The sequence below is a fragment of the Lampris incognitus genome, chromosome 1 (assembly GCF_029633865.1).
Source record: "Lampris incognitus isolate fLamInc1 chromosome 1, fLamInc1.hap2, whole genome shotgun sequence".
Lineage (NCBI taxonomy): Eukaryota > Metazoa > Chordata > Actinopteri > Lampriformes > Lampridae > Lampris > Lampris incognitus.
Genome location: NC_079211.1, coordinates 137,042,713 through 137,062,296, shown reverse-complemented (window position 1 = coordinate 137,062,296; position 19,584 = coordinate 137,042,713). Strand labels below are relative to the sequence as shown.

General features: G+C 41.9%; 1 protein-coding gene across 1 annotated transcript; it reads left to right on the top strand.

Annotated features, from left to right (window-relative positions):
- The first annotated feature begins 6,652 nt into the window (after positions 1-6,652).
- tmem161b (transmembrane protein 161B) lies at positions 6,653-18,230 on the top strand. The gene is made up of 11 exons (XM_056287570.1): positions 6,653-6,750; positions 7,903-7,986; positions 9,848-9,945; positions 10,076-10,232; positions 12,495-12,646; positions 12,744-12,804; positions 13,679-13,819; positions 14,999-15,112; positions 17,336-17,510; positions 17,767-17,863; positions 17,956-18,230. Exons 1-11 carry the CDS (start codon positions 6,677-6,679, stop codon positions 18,228-18,230), a joined length of 1,428 nt encoding a protein of 475 aa, XP_056143545.1. The 5' UTR covers positions 6,653-6,676.
- Positions 18,231-19,584: the final 1,354 nt, after the last annotated feature.

Below are 19,584 nucleotides of genomic sequence, written 5' to 3'. Positions count from 1 at the left end.
CGGGGAGACACCCTGGACAGGCTGCCAGGCCATCACGGGGCCTGTATACCTAATAACAACTTAATAAATCAGAACATATTCACGGTGTATCGCAGAGCAGGTATTTGCCCAGAATACACTCCTGATGCGTTGCAGTGTACAATTACAGTTAACATTTTACCAAGCATTTTCATATGCAGAGACCCCTCCCCCCCAAAAAACTATTGGTACTTTCTTTTTTATTTCCCGCCCCCCCCCCCCGCCCCCCCAATTGTACCTGGCCAATTAGCCCACTCTTCCAAGCCATCCCGGTTTTTGCGCCACCCCTCTGCCGAACCGGGGAGGGCTGCAGACTACCACATGCCTCCTCCGATACATGTGGAGTCGCCAGCCGCTGTTTTTCACCAGACAACGGGGAGTTTTGCCAGGAGGACGTAGCTCGTGAGAGTATCACGCTATCCCCCGAGTTCCCCCTCCCTGCCGAACAGGCACCCTGACCGACCAGAGGAGGCGGTAGTGCGGTGACCAGGACACACACCCACATCCAGCTTCCCACCTGCAGACACGGCCAATTGTGTCTGTAGGGATGCACGACCAAGCCAGTGGTAACCCGGGGATTTGAACTGGCGATCCCCGTGTTGGTAGGCAACAGATTAGACTGCTACGCTACCCGGACGCCCCTCAATGCTTTCATTTTTAAACCCCAAACTTTGAATTGGTTTGATCATACTTATGTGTGCATGTTTATATATAGCTATGGCATATGATTAACAGACCCTTATCTTGTCCTACTGCAGTAACATAGCAATGTTGTCGGCTCACTATAACAGACCAAACAATGCTGAAAGGTTTTTTATTTTGAAATCTACTTGAAGAACCCGTGGTATGAAAGAACACTTTTTTTTCTTTTCTTTTTTTTACATTAAGGGCATTGCCCCAGAATAATTTTCAGATAATTTCACTGGGAATTGGGTTTAGCCCCACATCTCAGCAACAAAATTGGTTAATGTTAAAGAATATTGTTGGGCAACTTATAGCTGTGGAAATGTGTTGTGTTGTGCTGTTTATTCATATTGTTCCAAAAATCCATGACATCATCACCAGGAGATAGGAAGTGAGGGTGGCTGAAAGAAAAAAGAGAGTGGATGAAGTGCACTCCTTAAGTCCCCTCCTCTGTTAAGGTGGAATCGTTAAAAGCTACAGTACGTAAGAGTTTTTGTTTGAATTTTTCTCACACATATGTTTCGGTGGACAAACTGACTCACAGTCTTCCCTGGTCGAGTTTCATTGACCAGAGCAGTAGCAATGCATATGTGTTTCAGAGCAAACCTCGCCCTTCTAACCAATCGGAGAGAAAGGGAAGGGGCATTCCTCCTCACTGTCAATCAAATGTGTGCACGCAATCAACACGTATGCTCGGCGGTTCTCGGGTCAAGCCCCATTCACAGCACGCGTGTCTGCTTTGGCCAAATGAAAATAGCAAGCTACTTCACTTATAAGCTATAAGGAGGAATGCTGCTACACAGGAACAGTGGGCCTCATCGAGTATTTGGCCCTCAAGCTTGTCTCATAGAGAAGATGTGGAGCTTGGATAAGTCCTGAATCTAGAGACCAATTCAAAAAACAAGGTCCATTGATGGTGTGACTAAAAGAATAAATTTTCCATGCATAGATTATAAACTGTGACACATTATACTCTATGGATCTTGGACAAAGGTGGTTACACGATGTGGCAGTGCTTTGGAAATAGCAACCTTTATTTTTATGAATACATCCCTTATAAGTAAAACAGCGCTTCACAAGAGCAATGTCAGTGTAACCAAGAGATTTGCTGAGGAAAATGTATAGTATAATCAGCTAATTACAGGGCGGCATGGCTCAAGAGGTAGTGCGAGTCGTCTAGTCATGAGAAGGTCGCTGGTTCGATCCCTGGCTCCTGCAGAAAGCGTGTCGAAGTGTCCTTGAGCAAGACACTGAACCCTCGCTCCTGATGAGCAGGTTGGTGCCTTGCATGGCAGCCCCCACCATCAGTGTGTGAAAGTGTGTTTGAATGGGTGAATTTGAGGGATGCAACATGCCTCACATGCCTAAAGTGCTTTGAGTGGTCGGTAGACTAGAACTACACTATGTAAATGCAGTCCATTTACCATTAGCTAGAATACATTAAACTCTCGTCACAGCTTTCCTGTGGTTCTTGGGCGGAGGTGGCTAGACCAAGTGACAGTGCTTTGGAAATCGTAATCTTTATCTTTAATCCAGTGACTCAAGTATTTTTTAATTAGACAGTACAAGCCTGCATTGTGCTATATATCAATCATCAGCTGTCAATAGAGCTAAACGGCAAAGAACATAACATAACATATATATATATATATATATAACTGTCTCGCTGTGCACATCACATGCACAATGTCCAACAGGGAAGGGGGAAGTGCCTACATTCATAATCTTTATCTTTATGAATACTTCACCTATAAGATAAAAGTGCTTGACAACAACGTTTGTGTAACTAAGATACTCTATTTTTTTTTTTTTTACATGCGTAGATTGGCATTGAGAATACAGGCTTTGGCAGTTACGATGGGCAAACTCACACATGGAGGGGTGCTTTGTGTGCACGAATAGGAACTGGCAGTTGGGCCATATGCATGTTCTTTTTGCACTTATTTCTGACAAGTCTTTCACTAATCAGGGCCGCAGCTAAATGACAGTTCAGCCATCTTTAGTGCTTGCTTTCTGATCGATGGGTGCTGAAAAGCAATGTCAGTTCATAAATTCGAGGACTAGACATCGAACTGTTATGTGCAGTTGTGCACCCTGGCCATTTAATAGGCATAGTTATGTTATCCCCAACTGTTCGTTTTTTGGGGTGGGGTGGGGGGGGTAGGGAATTGCCAATTGTTAAAGTGACGATGGCCGGTAGTAACATATCGCCCAACCCTATGGCTGTTATGTATATATATATATATATATATATATATATATATATATATATATATATATATATATATATATATTCAATGTTGATGTCTGGTTGTTACCCACAGAACAAAAACTTTCTATTTGTCAAATATGATGTTGTTATTCATATTTGTCAATTGCCAGCAATAATAACCATTTTTTTAAACACCATAACAAAACAAAGTACTGTTAAGTGGTATCAGCAAGCATCAGTGTCAGTAAGAGGTAGCTTAACAGTCTTAATATAAAAAATATGTAATGATGCCCAACCTGAGAGAGGAAGAAGCCTTCATATTTATCAATAAACACCCCACATCCCTATAAAAACATGCATGACATGCAAAGACATTAAATATATGTTGAAAACAAGTTGCACAGTTGGTGCCCTTCCTACTTTGTCAATTTATTTTTTTGTCTCTTAAATATCGAAAAGCGTAAATAAAGAAAATGCAAACATAAACTCATCCGAATGCATTGAGTTGCTCCATAACAAACTGTTCAAAGTTTACAGAAAAAAATGAATTATATATTTTCAATAATCTAGGCTTCACTGGGGTTTGTTGCCAAGCCCAGCCCTCAGTACATGTCAAAAATCACTCGTTGCAAGAGTCTATCAGATAAGTCCTATGTTGCCTTCTAATCTCATTCAGCATGTTAGAACCACTTCTAATTACCACATTAATACATTGTAACTGCAGTCTCTCAGTTTTCACATCCCAAGTATGATACACACAAGGCAATGCATATGCATTTCTGAAGGAAGTCAAAGTGCTGGGTTGCCTCCAGTGTGATGCCCCCAAAGCAATGTTGTCCAGTAATTCACAAAAGGGTATTTAGACAGGGCCCGTTCATATAAATGTCATCATTCCATAGTGAGCACCATTGATGTAGATGCTGTCTTTTTTATTTGTTTTTTTTTTCCATTTGTCAGGATTCAAACCAATGGTCTTTAGGTTGTGGCCTGTCTCACTATCTCCAGGCCTTCCTGTCACCTATGTGACAAACCCATTCAAAACACCTGCACGCATCTAATTGAAAGTAACAATCTTGAAGATTCTGACTTAAATACATATCTGAACGTCCGGGTGGCATAGTGGTCTATTCCATTGCCTACCAACATGGGGATCGCTGGATCGAATCCCTGTGTTAACGCCGGCTTGGTTGGGCATCCCTACAGACGCAGTTTGCTGTGTCTATGGGTGGGAAGCCGGATGTGGGTATGTGTCCTGGTCACTGCACTAGTGCCTCCTCTGGTTGGTTGGCGTGCCTGTTCAGGGGGGAGGGGGAACTGGGGGGAATAGCGTGATGCTCCCACATGCTACGTCCTCCTGGCGAAACTCCTCACCGTCGGGTGAAAAGATGGCAGCTGGTGACTCCGCATGTATTGGAGGACGCATGTGGTAGTCTGCAGCCCTCCCCGGATCGGCAGAGGGGGTGGAGCAGCGACTGGGCTGGCTTGGAAGAGTGGGGTAATTGGCCAAGTACAATTGGGGAGAAAAAGGGAGAAAAAAAAACCCCTAACAAAATAAATAAATATCCATTTATTTACTATCTTTCGCCAAACAAAGTGATACAATGATGATTCAGCCTATTGCCCACTGACTGCATTTGCCCTTGCATTTGCAGTAATTCAGAGAAATACAAACGTGTGGTGACATTCCTCCCAAAGATCCCAAGTGTCACACAGATGATGTGTGCTGCGTCACCCAGCAGTGGTTGGTCCACCAGAGAGGGTAGGCAGTGAATGAGTAACATTGGTTTTGAAATGACACCTGGGAAGTTTATGGCCAAAAAAGAATGTAGCCAGAATTTTGGAAATACTTAGTTTAGTTCATGTCGAACCTTTTCATATAAAGACAGCAGCAAAATTCATTGGCATGGAAATATCACAACTTTATAATATTTACACCACTCGCTGCCAAAGGAAAGCCCAAAACATCTTTAAGGACACCAGCCACCATGCTCATGTGCTGTTCTTGCGCTTTCCATCTTAAGAACGCTACCGGAGCATCAATCACACACCACCCGTCTCAGTAATAGTTTCCTTCCACAAGCACTCAGGTTGCTGAACAGCTGACGCACCCATATGCACTTAACATTGTTGCGTTATCGTGTACTTTTCTATATTGTTTATATAATGTATGAATTCATTGTGTACATAGTCTATGTAGGTCACTAGTGTTTTCTTTTCTTTTTTTTTTTGGGCTGGTGTGTCCTTGTGTCCTTTGTGTTAAGGCAGAGAAAGTCACAGCACAAGAATTTCATTGTATTCTAATACACATGACAATAAAGTTGGACTCTACTTGAACTTGAACTTACTGACTATGGTAAAACAACAATGATTCGGCTCACTCTCAGTTCATGAAAGCCTTTGCTTCTGAAAGCATTTGCCTTTTGTAAAACTGTGTCGATATGACACTTTCCACAAAAAAACCTCAAGCTGCTCATATGAGACATAATAGGAACTGATGCGTTTTACTTCAGTCAGCAGTGGTTGGTTCACCAGAGAGGATAGGTGGAACTTCATCACTCATGGAAAAAGCAGTGAGAAGCTGTGCATGGTCCAACAAAGATAGTATATTAATACAATATAGTAACAGATATTTATTAAGCTAGCAAGGAGTGATTGGCCCACCAGATAGGAAAAGATGGAACTTCCTGTCTGGGGGACCAAGCAGAGAGAAGCATCAAACATTAAACACTTCACGTGTGGCTTCACCATCTTTTTCCTTTATCCCCTGGATCCTGAGGTTCCAACGACACTTATACCATTCAAGATGTAGGACTCATTCCGTTAGCTCTGCATTGTCTTTCGTTAATGCCGACACTTGTTGATCTGTGGCTTGTAGCTGAGTTTTGCAGTCTTTAATGTCTGCCGCGTTGAACTCGGCTGGCTTTGCCATGCTAGCTAGCATGATGATGTTCTGTTGTAGCTGAGTATCGAATATGTCCATCTTGTCAGAAAGCATTTTTAGTATTCTGATTGTTTCCAAGATGGCATTCATTCCTTCTCCACATTCTTTCTCAATTTCTTCCCTTTTGGTTGCTGGTTGGATCTTTGCCAGCGAGCAAGGGTATTTCCTTTGGAGTTTGCGACGGAAACGTCCATTTTAGCAGCATAATCATGGCAGTCAGGTATTTCCTTGCAGTGGGCTGAAATAGAGTTCTTATATGTCGTCATGGTGCAATTTTTTCCAGCATTTAACAGTTTAAATACTCGAGGGCGCATAAAAGTTCCAAAAGGACAAAATAATGATAACTGAATAGTAGAATATATTGTAAAACTGGGACACGCCGACAGAGCTCAAAGCATAGATTGCGCCCGGTCTGCCATCTTACCCGCTCCCCCCAAATATGGTCAACTAGTGAATGATATTCATCTAAAGGACAGTGGAAATCTTAGAGTTTGCCACTTTAAACTGTGTAGTTGGGGGGGCAGGGCACATCAGTGTTTGTCATTACCTGTTCCGCCAAGACCAGTCTGTTGAGACTTTATAGTGTATGAAAGTAGTTTTTGAGTTCTTAGTCACTTGATGAATGACTGCTGGCAAAAGCGGAAAATGTGATTGATGGACTTGCATTTTGCAGACAGGATGAAATGCCTCAAAAATGTCCAGTGTCTACATGAAAGTGGAGTGTGTGTATGTCTAACTGCTGTGTCTGTCCAGTTTCTATCCAAATATGATTTGAACTCCACCTCCCCCAGGGTGTGATCGGTGTGCAGCTGGTGGTTACCATGGTAATGGCCAGCATAATTCAGAAAATCATACCTCATTATTCCTTCGCAAGATGGCTACTCTGCAGTGGCAGGTAATGTAGTATTGTGTATCTGCCATTTCTGAGAGTTTCTTTTAGTGACACAATTCCAGTTTTTTTTTTTTTTGCCTTCTGGGGAGGTTATTACAGCGAGTCCTAAACAGTAGGGATCTGAACAGCGTTTAAACTCTAAGTCCTTCCTCCTTCTTAACAGGGTCTGGATGTGTGGTAGAAAAAGAATCGTTAAATCATGCTGCCGAGACCAAAGGGTGTCGAAATATTGGGATGACCCGAGAGGACGGTGCTTAAAAGTGCCTGCCTCATTTCCTCTAATTAGTGCCATGTTTTTACTGTAAACAACTTCTTAGATCATGTTTAATAATTTATTTTGATTTTTTTTCTTGTTTTTTTTCTTGGGCACTGACATTTTTCCAAAACTTTTGGCCTAAACAGGAGGCCTAGAGTGTTCCCCCAGAGTGTTCTGCAATTAATTTTTCCATAATAAATAATATGCCTCAATAAAAATGGAAAACACGCTTTTCTGATTCAGTCCTCCCCCACCACTTCAAGAGGGAGCCTGAATTCCTAGTCTTCAAAAGGACGCTCTTAAATAAGCTTATGTTCAAAGCTCTCTCCTTAAGAAGGACTATTGACATCTCTTTTGTGAACTAGAATAGCAAACTTTGTACGATAAGCTAAAAAGTTGGGATATATTTCTTATGTGCGTTTTATTAGGGAATTAATCCTAAACTAAAAGGTTTTGTAAATTGATAATTGCCTCGCTAATAGAATCAATGTGTGAAAGTGTCTCATTCAGGAAAGCATTTTCAAGCCCTTGCCAAGAATGTTTTTGATAAACGTTTTAAATTCCCATATGCTTTCAAGACCCATATAAAATTCCTTGTTTACTGTTGGTGTATTTTATTGGTTCTTAAAATAATTCATAATCCAATGTCTGTCTTTTTCAAGGAAGCTAAAATTACTGCCTATAATCCTACAGAAAGTGAGCAGGTGATGAATTAACATATCACCCTGACATCACATAGGGTCTAGTCAGTTTTCTTCAGCTATTCCTCTATATATTTTACTGACCTATAAAATGTCTGCTTTACTCATGTGTCTCCTTTTTCATTCCCTCGGCCTCTATCCATCTCACTTTTTCTGCCTGATTTCATTTCCCTCTCTCCCTCTCCTCTCGGATCGTAGTCTGCGGTGGTACCAGCACCCCACGGAAGATGAGTTGAGGAGCTTAGCTGGAAAACAACAAAAAGGACAGAAGAAAAAAGACAGGTTGGTATAGGGGAGGTAAAGAGGAGGTATCATCGGGGTCAAGAAAAGGCAATGGTACAGAGTAGATACGAGTGGCATCTCTTTCATCAGGCAGCAGTGAAAAGAGAAAAGGCAGACATTTTAGATGGATGGAGAACACAGGCATGCCGTTGAGGAGATGAAGCTGATGTGTTTATGTGGTTCATTTAAAGCCTGTTTGAAGTGAGAAGACTGAAGTCTGTTTTTGTTGTTTTGTTCCTTCATGTTTCTTTCTCTGGGCTTAGAGCAACAGAGCTTAGAAATGCCCCTGTCTCATGGTTATGAGGAACGATGGTCTGTTTTTAGGAGCAATTACCTTTTTAGGCTATTTTAGGGTATGACAGTTTAAAGAGATCGCATCCATTTCAGAATCAAAGTTTCTCAAACTGGGATATATTTTCAATGTGGTCAAATGTCAAACTTTGATACTGAAAGATGATTTTCCTTCCAGGCTACTTTGCAATTCAAAAAAAAAACATACTCTTTAATATTTCAGTGTTCTAGGTGGAGGTTTGGCTGTATGTTGCACACATGAATATGGTAGTGTTTCTTTGTACTGTCTTTTGAATTGGAATATGCATTGAAGTCACAAATGGAAGTTAATCCTTACAGTTCCGCATGCTCTCCAGTTCCTAACTTAAGGCGGTTTGGTCGGCAAGTCCATTCTCTGGGCCTATGTGAGACAGGTTGGTGTTTAGAAATGCCACATGTTCACTAATCCCTTCAAGTAAAAGATAGACCACTGTCCTTTTGCCAACTAGTGCCATGCAGCTCGGTTCCTTTGTTAGCAGTCTGACTCCCTCAGCTAGGGGCAAAGCTGAGCCCCTTTTTCTCCAGCCAGGTGCCCCAGAGATGAAATCTGTCCAGGGCATGTTTGGCCCCAGCGTCTTACAGTGATATTGTCCTGTAAATCCAGCACACACATGGGGGTGAACAATTGAAACCCAGCAATGGAGAGGCCCGCCAAACAGCTCTGCAAGACTAAGAACAGCTGGCTAAACTCCTGCTGTTAATGCTACAGCACAACCTGCGTCTCGCCCCCTGTAGGGCTGGAGGAATGTAACTATTGTAATATTTCAATGACTTATAGTCTACCTTCCCTTGGCGTTGGAAGTGAATCAGTGTCTTACTCAAGGCCATGTCAGAAGGGCAGATGTTTCCTGACATAAGGATATAGGTCCTCTCGGCGACGGGTGCTTTCCTTAGTTACAAAGCAGCCTAACCTTCCCTTTAATATTTACTTTGATTTACAGCCTGCTAAGTTTAACTTGAGCCCTCACACATTTTGCAAATGTTGGGCCACAGATAGTGAAAACTGTTTAAAAAAAAGAAGAAAAAAAAGACATGCATGTTAGGGTTAGTAATCCTGTCTGTGCCCCTGACCGAGGTATGGCAAGATGAACTGGAGTTGGTCCCCGGGTGCTGTACCACTGCTCCTAGCTACACAGCTAGGATGGATTAAATGCAGAGCATAATTTCCCTATGGGGATCAATAGATTATATCAAAATATTTAAAAAAAATCAAAATCAAAGCACAGAACACCCATTGCAGCCAATACAGACACTATACTAAAGAAAAATGAAATGGAATTGTGTCTGCAGTTGATTTGCTACAATTAGACTAAAATATTTTTCAAGTGTAAGACCATTTTAGTGGATCATATCTTCATATTTATGAGTGCTAGTCAGGGTACCGAGTTTGTACTGTTTGATATTTACCGAAAATGGTTACAGTAACACTTATCTCCAACAAAATGGTAGAATGATGAGTGACATGATGGAACTGATTTTTGTCTGGTTTCCTCAACCTTATTGTGTTTCTGATCTGTCCCCACTGCCCCAGGAAGTACAATGGTCACATAGACCATAAACCTCTAACAATTCCAAAAGACATAGATCTACAGTTGGAGACCAAGTGCATCACAGAGGTGGACACACTAGGTATGCATGTACTTGTCTATATGTTGTCAACGAAAATTTCTTCAGTTAAGACAGTTTCACAGTTTATCTCATGTTTTATCTCATTATTATTTCTATACGATGATCCTTTTTTATACTCCTTCCTCTGTAGCATTGCATTACTTCCCAGAGTTCCAGTGGCTGGTGGATTTCACTGTAGCGTCGACAGTTGTGTACCTGATAACAGAGCTATACTACTGTGTGGCTCAGCCCTCAGGAGAGATGAACATCAGTGTAGTCTGGTGCCTGCTAGTGCTTGCCTTTGTCATGTATCCTTGAATCAGTTGCGCTCATATTTCTGTTTGCCTGTGGTTTGATCAGCCTGTCAGTAAATCTAATCAAAGTGTAAATTGCTCCTCTACTTAAACACTAGAACGACCGGGATTTCACTCAAAACGACCATGGGTGATCAAAATGACCGCTGGTTTTTAAGATATTAATACATTGCATATGTGACTTTGTCTGTTAAGAAACGACTGACACCAAAATTAATATTTTAACAACTTAAATACTATTTTTCAAACAATTTAAAATTGCCGCTGTCCAATGCCTGTAAATACTGCAACGCCTCGGTGGTAGTCATGGTGCGTCTGAAACGGCGTCTGTACCCAGACATGTTGGAAATAATCAGAAATCAAGTTTAGACTATTACTCTGCACTGGAGAACACTAGTGTGTTTGTAGGACAGAGCAATGAACTTCAAGAAGGAAATTATGCAACCAGCACACGTCATAAATAGTGACATGACACGCACGATGACGTGCAAATTACGTGCGGTCATTTTGACCGCTCATGGTCATTTTAGGTAGATCTTATCATAACTTTTTTTTGGTGCAATTTATCTAAAACTAATTTTAATGCAAATATATGCAATTTTAGGAGCATTCAGGGAGCAGCAGGTCTGTATCTTTTTTCTTTTTTTCTTTTTTTTCCACAAAGCTATTACACTTTGAAAATCCAAAACGATCAAAATGACCGGCTTGGTCGCTCTAGTGTTAAACTATACACTACAACTGGTGGCAATAAGAAACTAAGTATGCTTTGAGATTTAGGCTGACCAAAGCAAATTTATTGGTTTGTTGATTGAAGCAAACATGTATTCTCTGCACCCTCTCATTCTCATTGCTTTCATTTAAAATGTTTCACCGTCATCCACTATCTGTGAGATGTCAGCATCCTTTTGTCTGTAGGAGATAAAATCATTTTGACTATATTGTGTGGCTACAGCAGTGGGCGAGTGTTGGATAGCCTATGGATTCAAAGTGGCCATAAAGTGAGAAACGGTGTGCTCCCACTGGCTTGACTGCCAGCACCTGTCTATTCTGCTGCTACCTGCTACTTTGTTCTGCCAAATGACTGTTAAATGATATGTATTATCCCTGCCATCGTCCGGGGGGATCAATCTTTCCCACACTCCCAGTCAGGCCTAAGTGCGGTCAGATGGCGTGTCATTTCCTGCCCACGTCGGAGATTGGAGGCAAATTTTCATAGCCCAACTGACTGATTTGCTTGGGGAAAAAGAGAGACAGAGGAAAGAATGAAATGGGATGAGAAGGGAGGCCCCTCTCCTGGATGAGTGACGAAGATGATGATGGGGGAATATGTTGGCTGCAAATGTGTGTTAATGGAACATTTGATTTCAGGGTTTCGATTTCAACCCCGAAGGAGCTTTAAAGAGACTGGGGCTGAGGACCAGCCACTGCTATGTTAACCTTCATTAATGTCACTAGAGCTATGCCACGTCATGTGGCTGAATCCAAGCATGGTGTGCAAAACTTTGCCCAGGTTTTTTTTAAAATTTTTTATTATCCCTTAACTGGGGTCTCTAAATGTAACTGAGTATCCAACATGTCTTCAAAATAAGTTGCGGCAAATCTGGTCACTGGCAGGCAGTCATTTATGGTCCTTGTGATTCAGGAGTACATTAATCGTCGCACACTCAGCAGGAGCTCAAACATGGCTGTATTTCTTCTTTCAGGCTCATGCTGGCTCTAAGTTGTCAGGAACCTTTTCTTACAGCTGTCTCAACTACGTTGAATACTGCTTACAGGATGAAAGGAGGCCTCATTGGATTGATTACCATTCATGAAGTGAATTGAAACGGAGTAAAACTTTGGCTTGCTATCACCTGGGATGTTGAAAGGAGGCAGGGTCCCATTTCCATGGAGACGGAAGCCACCTTTAGAAACATACTGTGTCCTTTAACCTGTGAAACAGCATGGACAGTAGCAGCACAAAAGACTATTATACACACACAAGTTAATGTATACCCACATCCTGGGTACAAGGACAAGAGGAATATACGCAGCATTGACTGGGGTTGTTTCTTTTTTCTAACTTAATTGTATTTATCACTGTGTATTACTGCCACTGACAATATTATTTATCTTGTTAATCCCTAGCCAGAGCACTGAAAAAAGAGGGCATTGTATTCCACTAAATTTGGAACTGTTTTATGTCCCTGTGTTGTGTGGGCTGCTTATTTGCCTGTGTTCCTGCATACTTTTTTTCCCCCTTAACTGTCCCACCAGTAAGACCCTTTTCTCTCTAACGGCCCACTACTTTAAACTGGAGGAAGGAGGTGAGCGCTCGCTCTGCATTACTTTTGCTTTCTTCTTCTTTGTCAAAGCCATGGCCATTCTCATCATCACTGAAAACTACCTAGAATTTGGCCTTGAGTCCGGTGGGTAATTTTTTTTTTAATCTCTTGAAAAACATAACCTGTTGATGTGAGCCATTTTCCTTTTGCCCTTAACTTAAGTATGACTTTTTTTTCCTAGGTTTTGCAAATTTTTCTGACAGTGCTCTTCAGTTTCTGGAGCGCCAGGGCTTAGAGTCCCAGTAAGTCTAATATAGCATGGTTTTTACATTGCATCCGTTCTGTTTCAATATTTGTATATGAATACTTCAATTTAGGGCTGTGCGATATGACCAGAATCTCATATCACGATATATGTCATTCATATCACGATAACGATACATATCACGATATAATCACGATAACGATGCATATCACGATATAATCACCATAACGATGCATATCATGATATAGCAAATTTTCTGTAAATTCAATGAATAAATAGTTTATATAAAATGACCACATGGAAAGGTCTATTTCTTATTACATTTTGAATTGCATACGCGACAAGTAAAAGGTACTTACTCATATTTGATTATTTTTCTCCTTTTATTTAGAACCTTTGCGCAAATTTTCAATTAAGCATGTAACAAAGTATCAAATATTAATGTGTGAGGCTAGTGGTGTTTGAGTCTGTTGTGGGGACCAGCATGCGGCATATTTTGCAACGTACGGTTTTCTGGTCCATATCAGACTTTCCATACCCAAACCACGTCCATACGATAGAAGTAGCCCCTCTTTTAGGTACAAGCGCCTCATTTTGTCCTAGCTGGGCAAAGTCCTTCTGTTCAGAATTACCCCGTTCTGCGTTACGTTCACTGTCTGCCATGTTTGTAATACCTTCATGCAAATTTCCTGCCTGCCTCCGTGCTGTGCTAAGAGCGGAAAGGGTCGTCCAAATGACGAAAAATATTGCCATAAAGAGTGTGATTTGCGACACAACGAAATAACCCATAGAGCTTAATATGACACGATAAGACATTTTCTATCACACGATATATATCGTCATATTGCACAGCCCTACTTCAACTCATAAAATAAATAAATAAATGAAATGATCCACTATCAATACCACAGGGGTCCCATATCTAAGCTCACCTTCAAGCTGATCCTGGCCCTTCTCTGCTCTCTTATTGGAGCGTTTCTAACTTTCCCTGGCCTAAGATTGGCCCAGATGCACCTAGATGCCCTCAATCTGACCACAGCCAAAGTAACACAGTGAGTCCCTCTATTTCCATTTATTTTATCAGTAGTTTTATTAGCACAAGTTTATTATTATCTTACTCTTGTTCAGTGCTTACTCTTTTTTTTTAAGTTTTATAACAACTGTATGGGGAAAAAATTGATATCGTCTGGAAAATAATTAGATTTTAGATTAGAAAGTAGGAAAGGTTTGGCTTCTCAAGGAGTAATCGCAGCATTTGTAGCATGTGTAAATGAAAATTAAGTGCCGCAAGAACATGCAATGCATTGCAATATTGACTTTTCATAATGTTTTTAATTGTTCAACAGAATATTCTTGAATATGATTTATTATATCAATATAGGTGAGACTTTGCTCGGATATTTATTCTATCACTTAAGACAAGGCTTTTGTCCCAAAGAAGAACACACATGTCTGCTTTTATGTCATCAAATTGACCAAAAATGGAGTGTTTGTACATGGAATGTCTGGTCTAGTAGTATCGTAATGACAGGTATAGCACAGTCACATTTGTTGCCCACTGTTCAGAGTATTTGAGATAAATGGACTTCACTCTGTTTGAGTGAAGTCCCTCAGATGGGGGCAGATTTCTGTTACAGAGCTCACTGGATGGCATTTCTAGGACCATGAGAGAGGGGTGCAGAGTGGAGAGCAGTTAGCAACCAGATAATCCACCTTTGGCAGAGCAGCCTTCCCCAAATAACCTTTTTTTTCCCATCCCCCCTCTGAACTGTCATGATCTTACATCCCTCAGACCCTGTCACAGGCAGGGATTACCTCCAAAGACTTCAAAAACTATGCCTGAGCCACTTTCTCTACCCTCTGTGGAATATTGCAATGGGTATATAGACTTTTCCTCTATCCATCTGCGAAGTTCAAGCTGAGATTAAATGACTAAAATACTTTAATGAGCAATGAACAGATAGAGATCCCTGCAGACGTACCAGCAGATGCACAGAGTAACTTCTTGGCTTTTATTAATCAAGTAGCTCAATCCTAGTGGATCCCTGGTCAGGTTCTCTTGACATTCTCTGTAATTATGACGCTTTCTCAGAGACACTCGATGCTTTGGGGGGTACTGATTGGTGGATGTTGTCAAGCAGCTGTCTTTTTTTTACATTTACAGAGTTGACCGTCTGCCTAACACTTCCTTGTCTTTTCCTCTGTCTCGTCTTTCCTGTCCTCTGCTTTAGGACTCTGCTTCATATCAACTTCCTGTCCCCTCTTATCATGGTCTTGCTTTGGGTGAAACCCATTACCAAGGACTACATAATGAACCCCACTCTGGGGAAGGAAAGTGTGCCTTTGTAAGTAAAACTAAATTACTGTCTCATCCTATCAATCTTTTAAATGTCCAATTCATAAAGGCAGTGTAGTGCTCGTTTAGTTTCTTCATTTAGACTGACCATGAAATATTACACTGAGCATAAAGGCATATGCTGCTTATTTACTTTCAATTACCATCCACGTATAATGTAACTGTCCATATAGGTAGCTATCCCTGTAGCTGCACTTTGTTTCAGTGCTAAGACTGGTTGCTCTTCTGTCATATTTTACAATATGTGCTTGTCATTCTAGGATGGTCGGTCAAGCTTGGGTATTCATAAAGCATGGGTAGAGTTCTAGCTGTTGGGGAGGAGCTATTTTTCTACCCCAAAAAAGACTTTTGTGCTTTGTATGGGCAACCACAGTCGCTAAAAAGGAACGAATTGATTAGGAGCTCATCTCTCCATCTTACTTTTAGCTCTTTTGAAGCACTGGAAGCTGAATTAATCAGGAACATTTAAATGAAATATCATTTCCCCCAGCCCACACCGGTGCAACACAAAGACAAAAACACATCGAAACTACAAAAACACATATATCCAACATCCATCCATTATGCAAACGGGATGCTGGGGCCTATCCCAGCAGTCATTGGGTGACAGGCAGGGAGACACCCTGGACAGGCCGCCAGGCCGTCACAGGGCTAATAATATATATATATATATATATATATATATAAAATGAATAAATAATTCACCGTCCCAGAGAGCGAATGCCAGGATGACTGTCGGAACTGCCGGTCTGCATGAGCTAGCAGTTAGCTTAGCCTGCCCTGCTTCTGCATCCTGTCAGACCGCCTTCGGTGTTTCCTCCTTGTGCGAGGTAGAATTAAGGTAGAAATTAAGGTAGAAATCTTACAACCAAAGAATAATTGTTACTGTCAACCTACACTGCAAATAGAATGTCCGCATATGGTGAACATGCAGAAATGCACCAGAAGAAGAAATGTGCTAAGTGTGTATTGAGCACATCTTCGCTGGGTTTTTTCTTTTTCCTTGATGGATCTGTACTTACAAGGTAAATTACCTGCCATTTAAACAGGAGGGATCATACAAATTTGCCAAGCTGTAAAAATGAAATTAAATGTAGTCTTAGTGTCAGGAAATTGATGTAAACAAACAATACAAAAAGTGATTGTAAAAATGGATTTTGTTAACTTTTAATGAGATAAGAAATATATTTATCTTGTAGATGAAGAGGCAATACACATGCTGTGTATTTTGGGTGAAATTGGAGCATAAATAAATTTCTCCTTACTTCGGGGAAGTCTTTTATTATATTTTTAACTCTTGTCAATTGTTAAGTGGCATTGCATTCCAAGATAAAATCTTTCATTTGTTGGTTATGTTTGAACTTTGTCATTTGTCTAACTTTCATCCACCATTGACTGTGGTACCATCAAGATCAAACCAGATTCATCACCTCCAAGTATCTGCCATGTGGGGATTGAGTTGCGTCATTTTATACTGCATCATTTCTTCTAATTTTTTTCATATATTACTCTCACACTCTTCTCTGTTTTTCACCCCCTCATTTCTTCTTTTAAAAGTCACCTTTCTGGGGCCTCCCGGTGGGGTAGCGGTCTATTCCGTTGCCTACTAACACAGGGATCGCCGGTTCAAATCCCCTTGTTACCTCCGGCATGCTCGAGTGTCCCTGCAGACACAATTGGCCGTGTCTGTGGGTATGTGTCCTGGTCGCTGCACTGGCGCCTCCTGTGATCGGTCGGGGCACCTGTTCAGGGGGAAGGGGGAACTGGGGGGAGTAGCGTGATCCTCCCATGCGTTACATCCCCCTGGCGAAACTCCTCACTGTCAGGTGAAAAGAAGCAGTTGGTGACACCACATGTATCGGAGGAGGCATGTGGTAGTCTGCAGCTCTCCCCGGATCGACCGAAGGGGTGGAGCAGTGACCGGGACAGCTCGGAAGAGTGGGGTAACTGACCAAAAGTACAATAGGGGAGAAAAGGGGGGGAGAAATCCCCTTTCTCACTTTCCCTTTTTCTATCTCTCTTATCTCCAACAAAGAGTCTCCCCCTTCCTTTCAGATGGTGGAGGAGGCGTACAATAGTATCTGGAGTTTCTGAGCCAGTACAGCTCTCATCTGTTACCTTATCCCTCCTGTCTCACTGTCATTCACACACCTCTATCTCTCTCTGTCTGTCTGTCTCTTGCTTGTGCTCTTGCTCTCGCTTACTCTCACAGAATGACTGAGCAGACGTATGATACGTTACGGTTATGGGCCATCCTGCTGCTGTGTGTGCTCCGGCTAGCCATGATGAGACATCACCTGCAGGCCTACCTCAACCTGGCCCAGAAGGGCGTAAAGCAGATGAAGAAAGAGGCTGGGCGTATCAGCACCGTTGACCTGCAAAAGATGGTGAGTTTTGGCTGTTGGTCAACCGCTAAAGGCTTATGGTTTTTGGGGCTCTTAAGATTTTTTTTTCTTTTTCTAATTTAGCAAAACATTGTTTTTTTCTCGGTATCTCTTTTTGACACCTGATTCCCAACCCGCTTTTCTCTTGTTTACATAGAGACAGTTTGAGGAAAACATGAATGTTGTAATGGAATTGATAGAACCAGTAGGATGCAACACTTTAAAGCAAAAAGTGTGATTCTTGTTTTATTGTACTCAGGTTGCACGTGTTTTTTACTACTTGTGCGTAATCGCACTACAGTATGTTGCACCAATGGTGATGTTGCTACATACAACTTTGCTGCTAAAAACCTTAGGTAAGTCATGCACTTCCCAGTGATTTACTAAGTCATAATGTCTCATCTCCCATCCCACTTCTTAACCTTTTCTTCCCATTGTCTTCTTACAGGTGGATATTCATGGGGGGTCTATCCTGAAGATGACCTGCCCTGCACTCATACAATGAACTCTGACCCTGCAATGGTGGCAGCCCCAACACTAGCTCCCACGGTGGACCGGGCGTCAGTAGCCCAGCTCTCAGTGGCTCTCGGGGGCCTGCGGACTGTATTCAGCCCCTTGCTTTTTCGGGGCCTCCTCTCCTTCCTTACTTGGTGGATCGCTGCCTGCCTCTTCTCCACCTCCCTCTTTGGCCTCTTCTACCATCAGTATCTCATGGCGGCATAGCATCACTGACCCAATGGTTTTGAGCAGTGTCCCACAGGGAAATGCTCCAGACCCGAACAGAAAGGACTGTGTGAGGTGATCGAACCATCATGGTGACTCTTTTCCACAACACCCTGTACCCTTCCTCTTTTTCCCCTTCCCACCTCATCACTCATGACCATATCATCAGAGCCCCCGGTTCAAACTCCCAGTGCTTCCTTCCACGGATGATTCTGTGAACTCTTTTAATTGTTTTTACTACCACTACTACCTTTTTTTTTTCTTATTTGGACAACAGAATCCGCACAGTTTAACATGATACTAAATTATATGTTTGAGAACAGCAATTTGAAAAGAAAAGTCAGTGGTCTATTGGGATAGTGTAAAATTGGACTATACTGCTAGATAATGATATAGTTTGGTCAAGGTGAAGTAAAATTGTTGTCTTCTGGGGGTTTAACACTATTTACACTTATGTTGAAACATGTTGGATGGCTGCTGCCAGCAGTTTTGCCAGTTCTAGAGACAAATATTAGCACAAATTAACTTAAACTGAATTAATTCACTGGCCAGTATCAGCATCTCCGAACTCAATATCTTGGTTTTAAGTACTCTGCAAAGGCCAGTATACTAAGCCTTGGATCTTAACGCATCTCAAAAAAATTTCAGCTGCTCAGTGGACAAGCAGAGTTACTGTGACTCTCACACCCATTTCTCAACCTTGCTTGTCTTGAGGTAAATCTGGTCAGTTCGGTAGTCACAAGCATAGCGAGGCATAAAGGCGGAGTGGACACAGCGTCCTATGTTTTCCGATTGGCACGCTAGCTCGGGGGGTGGTGGTGGTGGTGGGGGCATTCAGTTAGTCACTGAGCCATCCCTTTTATTTCAGCATGTACAACAGCGTCACATGGAAGCACCCAAATTGTTTCCAAAATGGCATCGAGATAAGTTGTCACAGACGTATCTTAATTAGGGGCATCATGGCTTGACGGCCGTCACATAGCTCTGACATCAGGTTCCTCTCATTTGTTTAATGTGGTAAGCATGACTGATGAATGCCGTGTTTCGGCCCTGTTGTTTTGATCGGAGATACATTTTGCGGGTTGTTAAAAAAAAATGGCCCGTTTTAGTTAGCTATCCCAATACTGTTGCCACTGACTTTATTGTGTAAGTGTATATCTAAACGTCTTAAAATGGAGCCACAGGGACCACTGTGTCTCTCTCTCCAGGCTGAAGGAGGGGAGGAAGATAGGGGCCGGGCTGTGAATGTTCCCGAAAAGAACTGGTTGGGGAAAAAAAGCTGCCAGCAGAAGGTCACTGCTGTCTGTCTGCACAAGCAGAGTCCTGCCTGTAGAGGAGCAGCAGGAGGAGTCAG

Coding starts and splice junctions, on each gene's coding strand:
- tmem161b (XM_056287570.1), top strand. CDS start 6,677: ATGGTAATGGCCAGCATAATTCAGAAAATCATACCTCATTATTCCTTC. Junction 10,233..12,494: donor CTAGTGCTTGCCTTTGTCAT/GTATCCTTGAAT, acceptor CTGTCCCACCAG/TAAGACCCTTTTCTCTCTAA. Junction 13,820..14,998: donor ACCACAGCCAAAGTAACACA/GTGAGTCCCTCT, acceptor CCTCTGCTTTAG/GACTCTGCTTCATATCAACT.